Here is a 12,350-nt window from a genome sequence, read left to right as displayed (position 1 = left end):
TGTACGCAACTTGTTCCATATATTAGAATAACTATACCTATAGAAGTGTTTCTGAATATTTATTAGCTCTGACGGCTATTTGGTTGTGGAATCAGCAGTCACATATCAAAGATTCTGCACGTAAATAACACATTAAAGATTTCGCAACAAATCCAGGCCTACTCACCTTTCTCAAATCACTGGCTGCATGTAGGTGACAAACCTGTAAAGGGTTCATTTAGGATTATAAATCTCTTACCCCAATCTTCTGCCTGCGGTAACTAGGTGAGAATGGCGTCATGTATAATCGGTAAATTGTGTGACTGACGTGTCTTCTCGCAGGGTTTTTCCTGCTTTGTATTCCACACGAAAGGCGATCGGGTAACACAATGAGCCAGCTATGCTAAGCGTAATTCTTTACAATTACATTTTCCCTGCACATAGCAGTGGGATGAGGCCTGGCCAGCCGAAGCAGAACCTTCATTAAAGTGAACGTTCCCCTTACATACCTGAACATTAATGGAGCAACCACAGGTGGGAACTGGCCCAAAATCAGATTGCTGATTTTTTTAACAAGATCCCTTAGTAGGTGGCAGCACTGTGACTTTAATTTGATGATTTTCTGGTAATATAAGGAACTTTACATAAGCAGTCGGTCCCTATAACTTCACAGACCTTCTGAGGTAACCAGGGAGGAGTCACGTGACCACGGCTGAAAGGCGCCTCAGACTGGGCTGACACTTCCCGCGCACCCCGTTGATTGGTCTCTCATGTCACGTGCTCCGTTAGGCGCGATTCTTGAAGCGCGCCAGGTTCTCCTCAGAGCTGTGACGGGTCAGAGATGCAGCGCCAGTCTCGGCTGAAGCGGGAGCTGCAACTCCTTAGCACCGAGCCGCCCTCCGGCGTCAGCTGCTGGCAAGCCGGAGACCGAATAGACGAGCTGAAGGCTCAGGTAGTGGGTGCCGTGGGTTCCCCGTACGAGGGCGGTGTGTTCAGGCTGGAGATCATGGTACCGGAGCGCTATCCGTTTGAGCCGCCCCGAGTGCAGTTCGTGACTCCCATCTACCACCCGAACATCGACTCGGCCGGCCGCATCTGCCTGGACATCCTAAAGCCGCCGCCTAAGGGCGCCTGGCGTCCGGCTCTCAGCCTCTCCTCAGTCCTCACCTCTATCCAGTTACTAATGAGCGAACCGAACCCGGAGGACCCTCTGATGGCCGATATCGCCCAGGAGTACAAGTACCACAGAGCCGCCTACATCGCCACCGCACGGAGCTGGACACAGAAACATGCCGGGGCTCCGGGCGCCACACATAAGAGATCTGGCCAGGAGGGGGAGGGGTCAGCCAAAAGACCCTGCCTGGGGGAAGGGCAGAATGACCACACAGGCCGAAATGAATGATTGGCCTATTATGAGAGTCACATGTACGCTACGGACTTTCAAATGGCTGCTGGTATCATCACGTGACCTACCAACCCAGGTTACCCCCTCATGGAATCCCATGATGCTCTGCCTGTGATTGGATGGTCTGAATTATAGTTATGTAACGTCACAACCAGTCAGTCTGACCTGTTTCCCAATGTTCTAGGATGATGTCACATGACTTTCTGAATGCCTGCATACCTCCGGTGTGATGTCTATGCCATCAATCTGGCCTGCTTTTCAATGTCCCAGCATGCTCACATGACTTTCAGAATAGCTACTGGTCTCCTCATGTGACCCCACAACCTTACAATCTAGGTTACCCTTAATGGTGACCCAGGATGGCCTGAATTATAGTTATGTGACTTCAGAACCAATCTGTGCGTAATGTCCCAGCATGCTCTCTGTCACATGACTTTCTGAATGGCTGCTTGCCTCCTATGTGAATTAAAAACCAAACTATCTGGCTTTGCAATGGAGTTGTGCTGGAATAATTCAACTATAACAGTGTCCAATCTTATAGCTGATGTCCCCACTTGATATCAGAACCCAAGACCCTGACTTATCCCCAAAGGCCCAGCTTGGTTTTTGGATATCAGATGTCTTGAATGGCAGCTAATGTCTTGCACCAGTCAATCTGCCCCATGGTAATGCTGCCCCAGTATGCACTGCCCTGAATGTTTTCTCTGCTGCTCATGACCATCCCCAGGTATATGAAGAAAAATGGCCACTTAGAGGAACATAGAGGCTGCTATTGCTATAAATCCCGACTTTCTGTCTTCAGTACTTTCAATTGCTGAAGTATATAGAATGGTTTGGAGCCTGTCACCATTTCCTGGCTGTCGATGACCCCACAGAAGTTATTGTGGTAGTACAGAAAATGATTGGATGGCGATGAAATGTATATAGTCAATAAAATTGTTTGTTACTTTTTGGACCTGTAGACCTTGCAGTGCATTACATGTGGATCTTTTGGAACATTTCTAATCTCTGTTAATGCTATTCTAATATTTGGATATTTTCGTCTAGCTTCCACTTTTTTTTTTTTCCTGTCTTCTGTCTGTTTTCCTTCCCACTTTAGCTGTTTGTACACTTTTTTTTATGTCGTGTACTTCTTGTCATGCCTCATATTTGCACAGACTGGTAATAAAGTGAGGAAAAAATTACATTTAACCTGTTATAGCACCTGTAGATGTGAGGGAAGTGTTGTGGCTCAGACAACCTTCCCATGCCTCTGTTTCCTGCAAACAGAACTTGGATTGAGCATTCATTAGTGGATAGTAGTGGTCATATAAGTGAGAAAACTTGCCCAGCAGTTGTCCTCTATTTTTCTCCTGCTCTACAATAATGCAGAATTGAACATGTCACAGACTTTAGTGCACTTGGGAGCTTTTTGAAATAATATACAGTTAGGTCCATAAATATTTGGACAGAGACAACTTTTTACTAATTTTAGTCCTGTACATTACCACAATTAATTTTAAATGAAACAACTGCAGTTGAACTGCAGACATTCAGCTTTATTTCAATGGGTTGAACAAAAAGATTCCAATAAAAATGTGAGGAATTAAAGCCTTTCTTTTACACAGAATCATACTTGCTGGTAATGACAGCCTGTAGTCTTGAACCCATGGACATCACCAGATGCCGGGTTTCCTCCTTTTTAATGCTCTGCTAGGCCTTCACTGCAGCATCTTTCAGTTGCTGTTTGTGGGCTTTTCTGTCCAAAGTGTCTTCAACAAGTGAAATGCATGCTCAATTGGGTTCAGATCAAGTGACTGACTTGGCTATTCGAGAATATTTTACTTGTTTGCCTAATAAACTCCTGGGTTGCTTTGGCTGTATGTTTTGGGTCATTGTCCATCTGTATTATGAAACGCCTCCAAATCAATTTAGCTGGATTTGAGCAGACAGTATATCTATGAACACCTCAGAATTCATTCGGCTGCTTCTGTCCTGTGTCGCATCATCTATAAACACTAGTGTCCCAGTGCCACTGGTAGCCATGCATGCCTAAGCCATCACGCTGCCTCCGCCATGTTTTACAGATAATGTGGTATGCTTTGGATCATGATTTCTTCCACGCCTTCTTCATACTTTTTCTTGCCATCATTCTGATAAAGGTTGATCTTTCATCTGTCCAAAGAATGTTTTTCCAGAACTGTGCTGGCTTTTTTAGATTTTTTTTTTTTTCTTTCAGCGAAGTCCAATCTAACCTTTCTATTCTTGGGGCTTGTGAGTCGCTTGCACCTTGCAGTGCACCCTCTGTATTTACTTTCATGCAGTCTTCTCTTTATTGTAGACATATATAGATACGCCTACTTCCTGGAGAGTGTTGTTCACTTGGCTGCTGTCAAGGGGTTTCTCTTCACTGTGGAGATGATTCTGCCATCATCCACCACTGTTGTCTTCCGAGGACGTCTAGGTCTTTTGGCGTTGTAGAATTCACCAGTACTTTGTTTCTTTCTCATGATGTACCAAACTAGATTTTTCCACTGCTAATATTGTAGCAATTTCTCGGATGGGTTTTTTTTCTGGTTTTGCAGCTTAAGGATGGCTTGTTTCACCTGCATGGAGAGCTCATTTGACTGCATGTTGTCTGTTCACAGCAAAGTCTTCCACATACAAGCAAATCAACTCCGGGCCTTTTATTTGCTTAATTGATAATGAAATATCAAAGGAATTGCCCACACCAGCCCATAAAATAGCCTTTGAGTCAATTGTCTAATTACATTTAAGTCCCTGAACTAAAGTGATTGTGTAAAAAAAAAAGGCTTTAGTTCCTCACATCTTTTTATTCAACCCACTGAATAAAAGCTGAAAGTCTGCAGTTCAACTGCATCATTTAAAATTAATTGTAATGTACAGAACCAAAATTGGAAAAAAAAAATTGTCTCTCTCCAAATATTTCTGGACCTAACTGTAAAGGTTAACTCTATATATTTACGGTATATATAAAGTATATAATTAGCTAGGTGACTTTGAAATGTAAATTTTTTTTTTCCAGTCCACTTCCTGGTTTGGTTGGCTGGGCTGAAAAGATGTCAGCCAAGAATGCATTATGAGACGCATGTGTACTTAGGCTATGTTCTCATTATTATTTTTATTATTATTAATATTATTATTAATAAACAGGATTTATATAGTGCCAACATATTACGCAGCGCTGTACAATAAATAGGGATTGCAAATGACAGACTAATACAGACAGTGATACATGAGGAGAGAACCCTGCCCCGAAGAGCTTACAATCTAGTAAGTAGGGGAATTTCACACACAAAGGATGGGAGATATGTAGTGCTGGGAAGTAGTGGTGGTTTCAAAAGACAGTAGAAGACGGGTAGGCAAGTTTGAAAAAATGGGTTTTGAGCGCTCTTTTAAATGAGCAGAAAATAGGAGCAAGCCGAGTAGGATGAGGAAGACCATTCCAGAGAATCGGGGCAGCTCTAGAGAAGTCTTGTATCCATGCGTGTGATGAGGTTATGAGTGAGGAAGTCATTAGTAGGTCATTGGAGGAGCGGAGAGAGGAATAATACATTTTTACAGATATTTGGGAACCATAGGCGTACAATAAACAATGTGGCAAACTGTCCAAGAGAAGCAGTCCAATAATATATAATATTAAAATCAGTCCAAAGGCAGGAGATAGAAGTTGCAGAGTATAATTATATGTCCAAATCTTTTCCAATTCCTGTGTCAGTTCCCTGGATTAATTCCCATTGCACTTATAATTTGGGCACCTGAGATTTGGGCACGTGACCAGGGTCCCAACGTGACGTTGCCTGTTGTTTAAATAGAAGTGCTTTGGGTTCTGATTATGGATGTGGCCTCAAGCTGCTCAGGAGCCTGAACATTTGACATGTGGCAGTGAGCAGTACTCCTGGTCATTCTCTAAATGGCATCTCACCCGAGAACAAATTGCTGACAGCCTGGTAGAACCATAAAATATCTTCCTGTTGGCCTTTAAAATAAGTTTAACTTTATTTTCCACAGTGTTCTCCCCAGTCCTTTCAGCTGGGTGTACCACCCAGCAATTTCCAGTGATCACCTGTCTGTTTTTGGGTGGTTACTGAAAAGTTGGGTCACAATTCCCACACAGCTTAGGGAAAGTACATGCCACACTACCCCAACTTCCAGGGATCCAACAAGACAACCCACTGAAATAAACTCACTAAGGCAAGTTGCTGAAACTAAGGAGATTTTTTTTTTTCATTTTTTTGCAGCAAGGGGTGAGGATCCCTGGCAGGTACTCACTCCCTTGCTTTTTAGCACAAGGGTAACCTACGTTACCTTTTCTTTTGTACATACAAGAATATAGAATTCTTATTTTTCATATTTATTTTAAGACCCAAGTAATTTCCCATACCACCAAACACTTCCTGCTGCTCTTATTCATTTCAATGTTAACACACAGAGAAGGTGTAATAGTTGGGGATAGAGTATTGAGTATATTATCAAAAGAGAAGCTATATTGTGACTATATTTCCATATATCAAAACCGTAATGTTGGACAACCCCTAGATTCTAAAATATATACAAGAATATATAATTTTATGCAAATACACTATATGCATCAAAATGCTCAGGTTATTCTACCATTCCATGTATAATATTATAAAAAAAATCATCCTTATGACTGTCTGTACTATATATACAATCTCTTAACTATGCATATATTTCAACCTATTAGTTTCTCTGTCCCAAGCTCCCCTGAGGAAGCCAGTAGGTGAATTGTGCCGGGCTAACAGTCATCAAAGACCTATGTGCATTGTTTTCAGGCAACCTATTTTTTCTATGGACTTTATGATTTCTATATTTAAAAAGGAACTAAACTGAAAAGTGCCTAAAAAACAAAATACACTTACCTTCTATCCTGTAGGGCAGTCTGATCCATCCGGTGATTTCTTGCATCAGGTCCTGGCATCCATCCCGCCGGTGCTTCAGGCGTTGCCATCTTCTCTTTTTCCTGGTTCTTCATCCTACATCACACAACCCAGGCGCGAGATCGGGTGATGTAGGATGTAAAAAAACTTGCCGATCTTACTGCGCATTCTTGAGATCAGCAAATTTTTCTCTTATAATATATTATTTATATATTATATGAATATTTCTTTGTATTGGACTCAATACAGCTATTTTGTATTGAATCCAATACAAAACTATTTGAATTTCCTGCCGCTAAGTCCCGGCTGCCGGATGCATGCATCGACATCACCGGGAAACCCTGTAGGATGTCTCTGCACTTCACTTCCAGAGATCGGAGGAGGCAGACTGGTCCCCAGGAGCTTCGTGGACCAGCAGGACGCTGGGGGACAGCCACTGAACAAGGTAAGTGAGGCTTTATTCTGCTTCTAGGTACCCCGAGTCTGACTCGGGATTACCGCTTTTTGCATGTAAAATCGACCCCGAGTCAGATTCGGGAATACCGCTAGGGGGGTTAAACAAAAATTTCTATGCAAAAAAAGGGTCACTTTTAGCATAAAAAAAACTGACAGAATAGAACGCTAGGGGGGTTAAAACCACTCATTTATACCATTTGTATATATGTGTGTACAATACAAGCAACCAGAAAAACCCTACTAGCCTGTTTGATATATTTTAGTGTATTGAGTAGTTGGCAGGCAGTCCCCCACTCATAATCGCCCATTTATTACTGGTCAGCTGCCAGACAATTGATATTTTCAAAGCAATTACAGTCTTCGTTTCGGCCCTGAGAGGTTTTTGTAAATGACAATCTGTACACAGCATTTACTGATCTCATTGAGAAGGTGGCAGTTGTCTGTCTTCAGTTGTTTAGGAGCCATTATTATATACATGTGTTTTGGTAAATCGCTTGCATCTAAACGTAATCTCATTACACAGAAAAGAACCTTCTTGTCATTCTAATTCCCTGTGCAAACAGAACCAAACTAGCCAAACTCCATAAAACACATTGGGTCTACTGGCTTACTTTTAGCCTTCTAAAGAAACGGGGGGGTATAGCTCAGTGGTAGAGCATTCGACTGCAGATCGAGAGGTCCCTGGTTCAAATCCGGGTGCCCCCTTGAAAGTTTTTATTTTATTTTTTTTTCTAAAAACTGTGTCTTTGTTGCTAGAACATGTTAGACATCCTCGTGTCACATTTTAAAAGAACAGCAATAGGCACGAAAATCAGTTAAATGAAAAAAAGAGATACATAGCCATCAAGGGGGTATAGCTCAGTGGTAGAGCATTCGACTGCAGATCGAGAGGTCCCTGGTTCAAATCCGGGTGCCCCCTCACAGGTTTTGTGCAACATTCTTCCAATGTACATTTAAAGATAATTCAAAATAATACTTGTCGTGACTAAAGGGGAGGGTGTACTAATATTTGCAAATTTTTTTATGTACGTCGTCAAAAGGAAATGGCTGCACTCTGGAATGTCAGGGTCTAGAATATCTAATACACCATTGGAGCAGCTGGAACTGACAACAGATAAGAGGTCCTGTTGCAATTTGGAGGTAGCAGATTTAGTGGGTTTTGATTTGATCACAGTTGTTAAACTGGTTCTGGAGAATGGTGCACAAGAACCCCCAAAGAAGAGAAAGTTCTTCAAAGGCTTGAAAAGGAAATTGACACCTTTTCTGTTTACAGAAGAGATTTGCGACAATGTTTAAGGCAAATGGAAATGTAAAGCTGTGCGCATTTGAAAAGATTACATGGCTGCTCCCTAAGTCAATGTGGTCATTAAAAGACTGGTCAGACTTGTTACGCCACCTTTAGATGATGTTGTCTCCTTCCTTGATATATTGGATAAGCTTGTGGCCCTGGTAGAAAGTTTATGTAACTGCCTGTAAACAGCCGTACCAGATATAGTATAGTAAGCAGATCAGGAGAGAGAAAGAAAAGCAAAGTTTATGGTTGACATTTACATTAACTATTAGTATTTTTTTTTAAGCTTTAAAGTTAGAAAATAATTAATGATTGCTAACCTGGTACAATTCCTCCCTTGCACCTTTTTTGCCTGCCCAAAATGTACTTCTGAGAAAAGGAATCTTTTCCATTTAGGTAGAAAAGTATCTAAAAAGTTCTCCAAGGGGGCACCCGGATTTGAACCAGGGACCTCTCGATCTGCAGTCGAATGCTCTACCACTGAGCTATACCCCCCTGCTTATGTCATGCTACATCATGTGGATTGGCAGATGTGTGTAAGAAGGCAGGTCAGCAAGGTGACCTAAAGGTTACGCTATTAATGTGTGCCAGGCACCTTCAAATACTGCCTTGTGCAGTCTATATCCCAATTGCTCAGGAGCTACACAACACTAGGCAAGTGGCTGTCCAGTGTATCATACATGAGAGAGTCAGCTTTTGAACCCCAACTTCCACATTTTGCTCTGGCTAAAGTGAATAACAGCACGTATACTTATCTAAACAAACAGACCTACCTTCAGCTATATATTTTCATCAAAAATGCATGCATGTTATATAATGTATGAATGTAACATTCACAGGTATTTGTTACTTCTCATAGAGATCATAGAAGTCCCCCCTGATAATACTTTCAATTACTTCTTTGTAGAACCATAGTTTTACAGTAATCACAGTCTATATCCCAATGGCTCAGGAGCTACACAATACTAGGCAACTGGCTGTCCAGTGTATCATACATGAGAGAGTCAGCTTTTGAACCCCAACTTCCACATTTTGCTCTGGCAAAAGTGAATAACGTACACTTATCTAAACAAACAGACCTACCTTCAGCTATATATTTTCATCAAAAATGCATGCATGTTATAGATTGTATGAATGTAACATTCACAGGTATTTATTACTTCTCATAGAGATCATAGAAGTCCCCCCTGATAATACTTTCAATTACTTCTTTGTAGAACCATAGTTTTACGGTAATCACTGGAACAAGAGTGGAAGGAAATGTTCAAATGAAGACATTTGTTCTGGTCCTGTCCAAAACAGGTATTTCCCTCCATTTCTAAAAATTTCAGCTCACTAATTGTACTGCCTCTGGGAAAGGAGGGGTTTATTGGCCATGTCTGAAGGACATCATTCAGCTATATAAATATCTGTATATTCTGTATTATGAGTGTTGGTCTAGTAAAGAACTTTTAACTAAAACATCCTAATTCAATATATGGCAAGGATAATTCAAATCCATCTTGAAACAAAGGTTTCTCTATTTGCAGTCACATTATGTTAGGCTTGATCTACACAGATGTTTTTCCCAGTTTTTAACCCCAGACTTTAAAAGGCTATGTTTGAAATTCCCATGCATTCCAATGGGCTAATCTACACCAGGACAATTGCTTTAGGCACGATTATGAGTGTTATCTATAACGTTTAAGAAATTAAAACCTGGGATTATATATGCATTTTTATAAACATCTGTGTATACCCAGTCTAAGACCACATTATGCCTGTTTACAAGTGTTAGTATTTTTTTCCTTGTAAAATCTTTCCAATGTGCATACAAAGTATTTAAAGAAACACCTCAGGGGGCACCCGGATTTGAACCAGGGACCTCTCGATCTGCAGTCGAATGCTCTACCACTGAGCTATACCCCCTTGACATGATAGTGTGTATGTGAAATTTGTTTGTGTAACCAAAGTGAATGTGGGACGTATTTGGTGTGCAGAATCCCAGAATCCACACACTCTACATCAGTGTTCCTCAAGCAGGGTTCTTTCAGAGGTTGCTATAAGTTCTTTCAGCAATGAGCAATTTGTATCTCTCTGGTCAGTTTACCTGACACCAATGATCTTTTTCGCTATCTGTATAGTGCTATTGGCCAGCATTGCAAATTGCATTTTTCTTTCTAACCACCATGGTAATATACTGTAAACTGTGCATATAGTAATTATAAAAGGGTGACCTGAAAGGATCTGTCCTGATGCATCCATAAATGACGTTGGATAACTGCTATATAGATCAGATTGCCTCATGAGAAGAGCAAGATGGTTCGCCTCAGGCAATTGTTACCTGTGTAAGTAGCCTAAAAGGTGAATTCCCTCCGTTTGAAGATCAGGGCACCAGTCACGTTATTGAATACAGCATGGAAAATGACATCAGAAACAAAGGTGTAATTCGATCTCTGAATAAAAAAATTTACTAAAACATTTTATTTATTTTAAGATATGCAGTATATGGTATGAATAATTGAAATATTTTGCAATGTCACAATCTCTCTGATTGGACTTATTTGTGTCCAGAGCCCCAACTTTTGAAAGAGCATTCTCCATTTGCAATCATATTCTGTACCATTACATTTTGCCTGTCTGCTGATGTTATTGTTTTTTTTTCCTTGAAAACGTTTCCTATAAAGTATCTAAACCAGCGGTCGCGTGGTCCGCAGGAAAATTTGGTGGTCTGCGGCTCTGGTCGGTTCAACCCGGGTGGGGTCAGGAAAAGCACCCCGCTGGGGGGGGGGGGCTCACTGGCCAGGGCCACGGACCACGTCCCCCGAGCATTTCCCAGGCTCGGAGAGGTAGGTGGGTGAGTGACACCTGGCTCATGCACGGTCCGGAGCCAGTGATTTTAGTGGTCCGCCAGACCAAAAAGACTGGTGACCACTGATCACCTTCATTGTTTGAAAACTATAAAGAATATAGTTTGAAAATTATAAAGAATATAAAAAACAATGTAAAAAGGAGATAAAATGTGCAGAAACTATGTCTTAGGGGGCACCAGCATTTTAACCAAGGACCCCTCAATCCGCAGTTGAATGCTCTACCACTGAGCTATACCCCTTTGCCACATTGAGGTTCTTGTGAGATAGTTACAGTTACATAGTAGGTTAGGTTGAAAAAAGACATAAGTCCATCAAGTTCAACCACTGGGGAAATAAAGATATCCCAGATATAAAACCCTAAAACATAATTGGTGCAGAGGAAGGCAGAGAAAAAACCCTGGTACAATTTGCTTCAACAGGGGAAAATATTCCTTCCTGATGTTACCTGGATCAACAAACACTGTAATTTTTACTTTAAAGCCTTATTACCGAGTTATATTCTGTGCTTCTAAAAAAGCATCCAGCTTTTTCATAAAGCAATATATATTAGCTGCTGAAACTACTTCCTGAGGGAGCCGATTCCACATTTTCACAGACTTTACAGTGAAGAATTCCTTCCTTATCCTATTCTATTACATAGTTTGGTGACATCTGCAAACACAGAAATGGTACTTTTAATCCCAAGCTCTATATCATTTATAAAGATGTTAAACAGTAAAGGTCCCAACACTGAACCCTGGGGTACACCACTAATAACCTTAGACCATTCAGAGTATGAATCATTTTTTACAATTCTCTGGATGCGATCTTTAAGCCAGTTCTCTATCCATTTACAGATTGACTTTTCTAAACCTATTGACCATAACTTGCATATTAACCGTCTGTGGGTTACAGTTTCAAATGTTTTAGCAAAGTTCAAGTACACTATATCAACTGCTATTCCAATGTCTACCTGTTTACTTGCTTCCTCATAGAAGGAGAGTAAATTTGTTTGACAACTTTGGTCTTTCTTGAAGCCTTGATGACTATCACTATTACTTTGTCAAACTCTCTAGGACCTTTCCAAATATGGACGTTAAACAAACCAGTCTGTAGTTACCTGGTATTGACTTTGCTCCCTTTTTTTAAGATAGGAACCACACTGGCCCTACGCCAATCCATCGGTACCTTGAAAGTGACTAAAGATTCTCTAAAAATTTGAAATAATGGCTTTGAAATAACCAAGCTCAGCTCTTTGAGGACACATGGATGTAATCATATCAATTCTGAGCCATTGTGACTCATTTAAGGCATTGACATTGCTATTATGAATTTGGACTTGAGCTCTGCCATTTTCCATTGTGTACAAAGCAAAAAAAATGTTGCCTTTTCTTTATCCCCAGTTACCAAACCAGGGACATCCTTTAACCACCTGAGCGTTACACTGATGTCTAGATTTCTGTTCCAAAAGCGTTACAGGTTTTCAT

At 41.0% G+C, this 12,350-nt stretch overlaps 1 protein-coding gene and 4 non-coding genes across 5 annotated transcripts; 3 read left to right on the top strand and 2 right to left on the bottom strand.

Moving 5' to 3' along the window:
- The first annotated feature begins 566 nt into the window (after positions 1–566).
- Positions 567–2,624, top strand: UBE2T (ubiquitin conjugating enzyme E2 T). Its single transcript, XM_072417176.1, has one exon. The coding sequence runs from the start codon at positions 821–823 to the stop codon at positions 1,379–1,381; it is 561 nt and encodes a 186-aa protein (XP_072273277.1). The 5' UTR covers positions 567–820; the 3' UTR covers positions 1,382–2,624.
- Positions 2,625–7,374: 4,750 nt separating this feature from the next.
- TRNAC-GCA (transfer RNA cysteine (anticodon GCA)) lies at positions 7,375–7,446 on the top strand. The gene has a single exon. It is a non-coding gene; the product is annotated as a tRNA-Cys (tRNA).
- Positions 7,447–7,588: 142 nt separating this feature from the next.
- Positions 7,589–7,660, top strand: TRNAC-GCA (transfer RNA cysteine (anticodon GCA)). Its single transcript has one exon. It is a non-coding gene; the product is annotated as a tRNA-Cys (tRNA).
- A 795-nt stretch (positions 7,661–8,455) lies between these two features.
- On the bottom strand, positions 8,456–8,527 carry TRNAC-GCA (transfer RNA cysteine (anticodon GCA)). The gene has a single exon. It is a non-coding gene; the product is annotated as a tRNA-Cys (tRNA).
- A 1,341-nt stretch (positions 8,528–9,868) lies between these two features.
- TRNAC-GCA (transfer RNA cysteine (anticodon GCA)) lies at positions 9,869–9,940 on the bottom strand. Its single transcript has one exon. It is a non-coding gene; the product is annotated as a tRNA-Cys (tRNA).
- Between the last annotated feature and the right edge of the window lie 2,410 nt (positions 9,941–12,350).

The sequence above is a fragment of the Pyxicephalus adspersus genome, chromosome 7 (assembly GCF_032062135.1).
Source record: "Pyxicephalus adspersus chromosome 7, UCB_Pads_2.0, whole genome shotgun sequence".
In the NCBI taxonomy this organism is placed as follows: domain Eukaryota; kingdom Metazoa; phylum Chordata; class Amphibia; order Anura; family Pyxicephalidae; genus Pyxicephalus; species Pyxicephalus adspersus.
Note: the sequence above shows the minus strand (reverse complement) of the source record. Positions and strands in the feature narration are given on the sequence as shown.

Bases quoted from the DNA above. Each gene is read 5' to 3' on its own strand.
- UBE2T (XM_072417176.1), top strand. From the start codon at position 821: ATGCAGCGCCAGTCTCGGCTGAAGCGGGAGCTGCAACTCCTTAGCACC.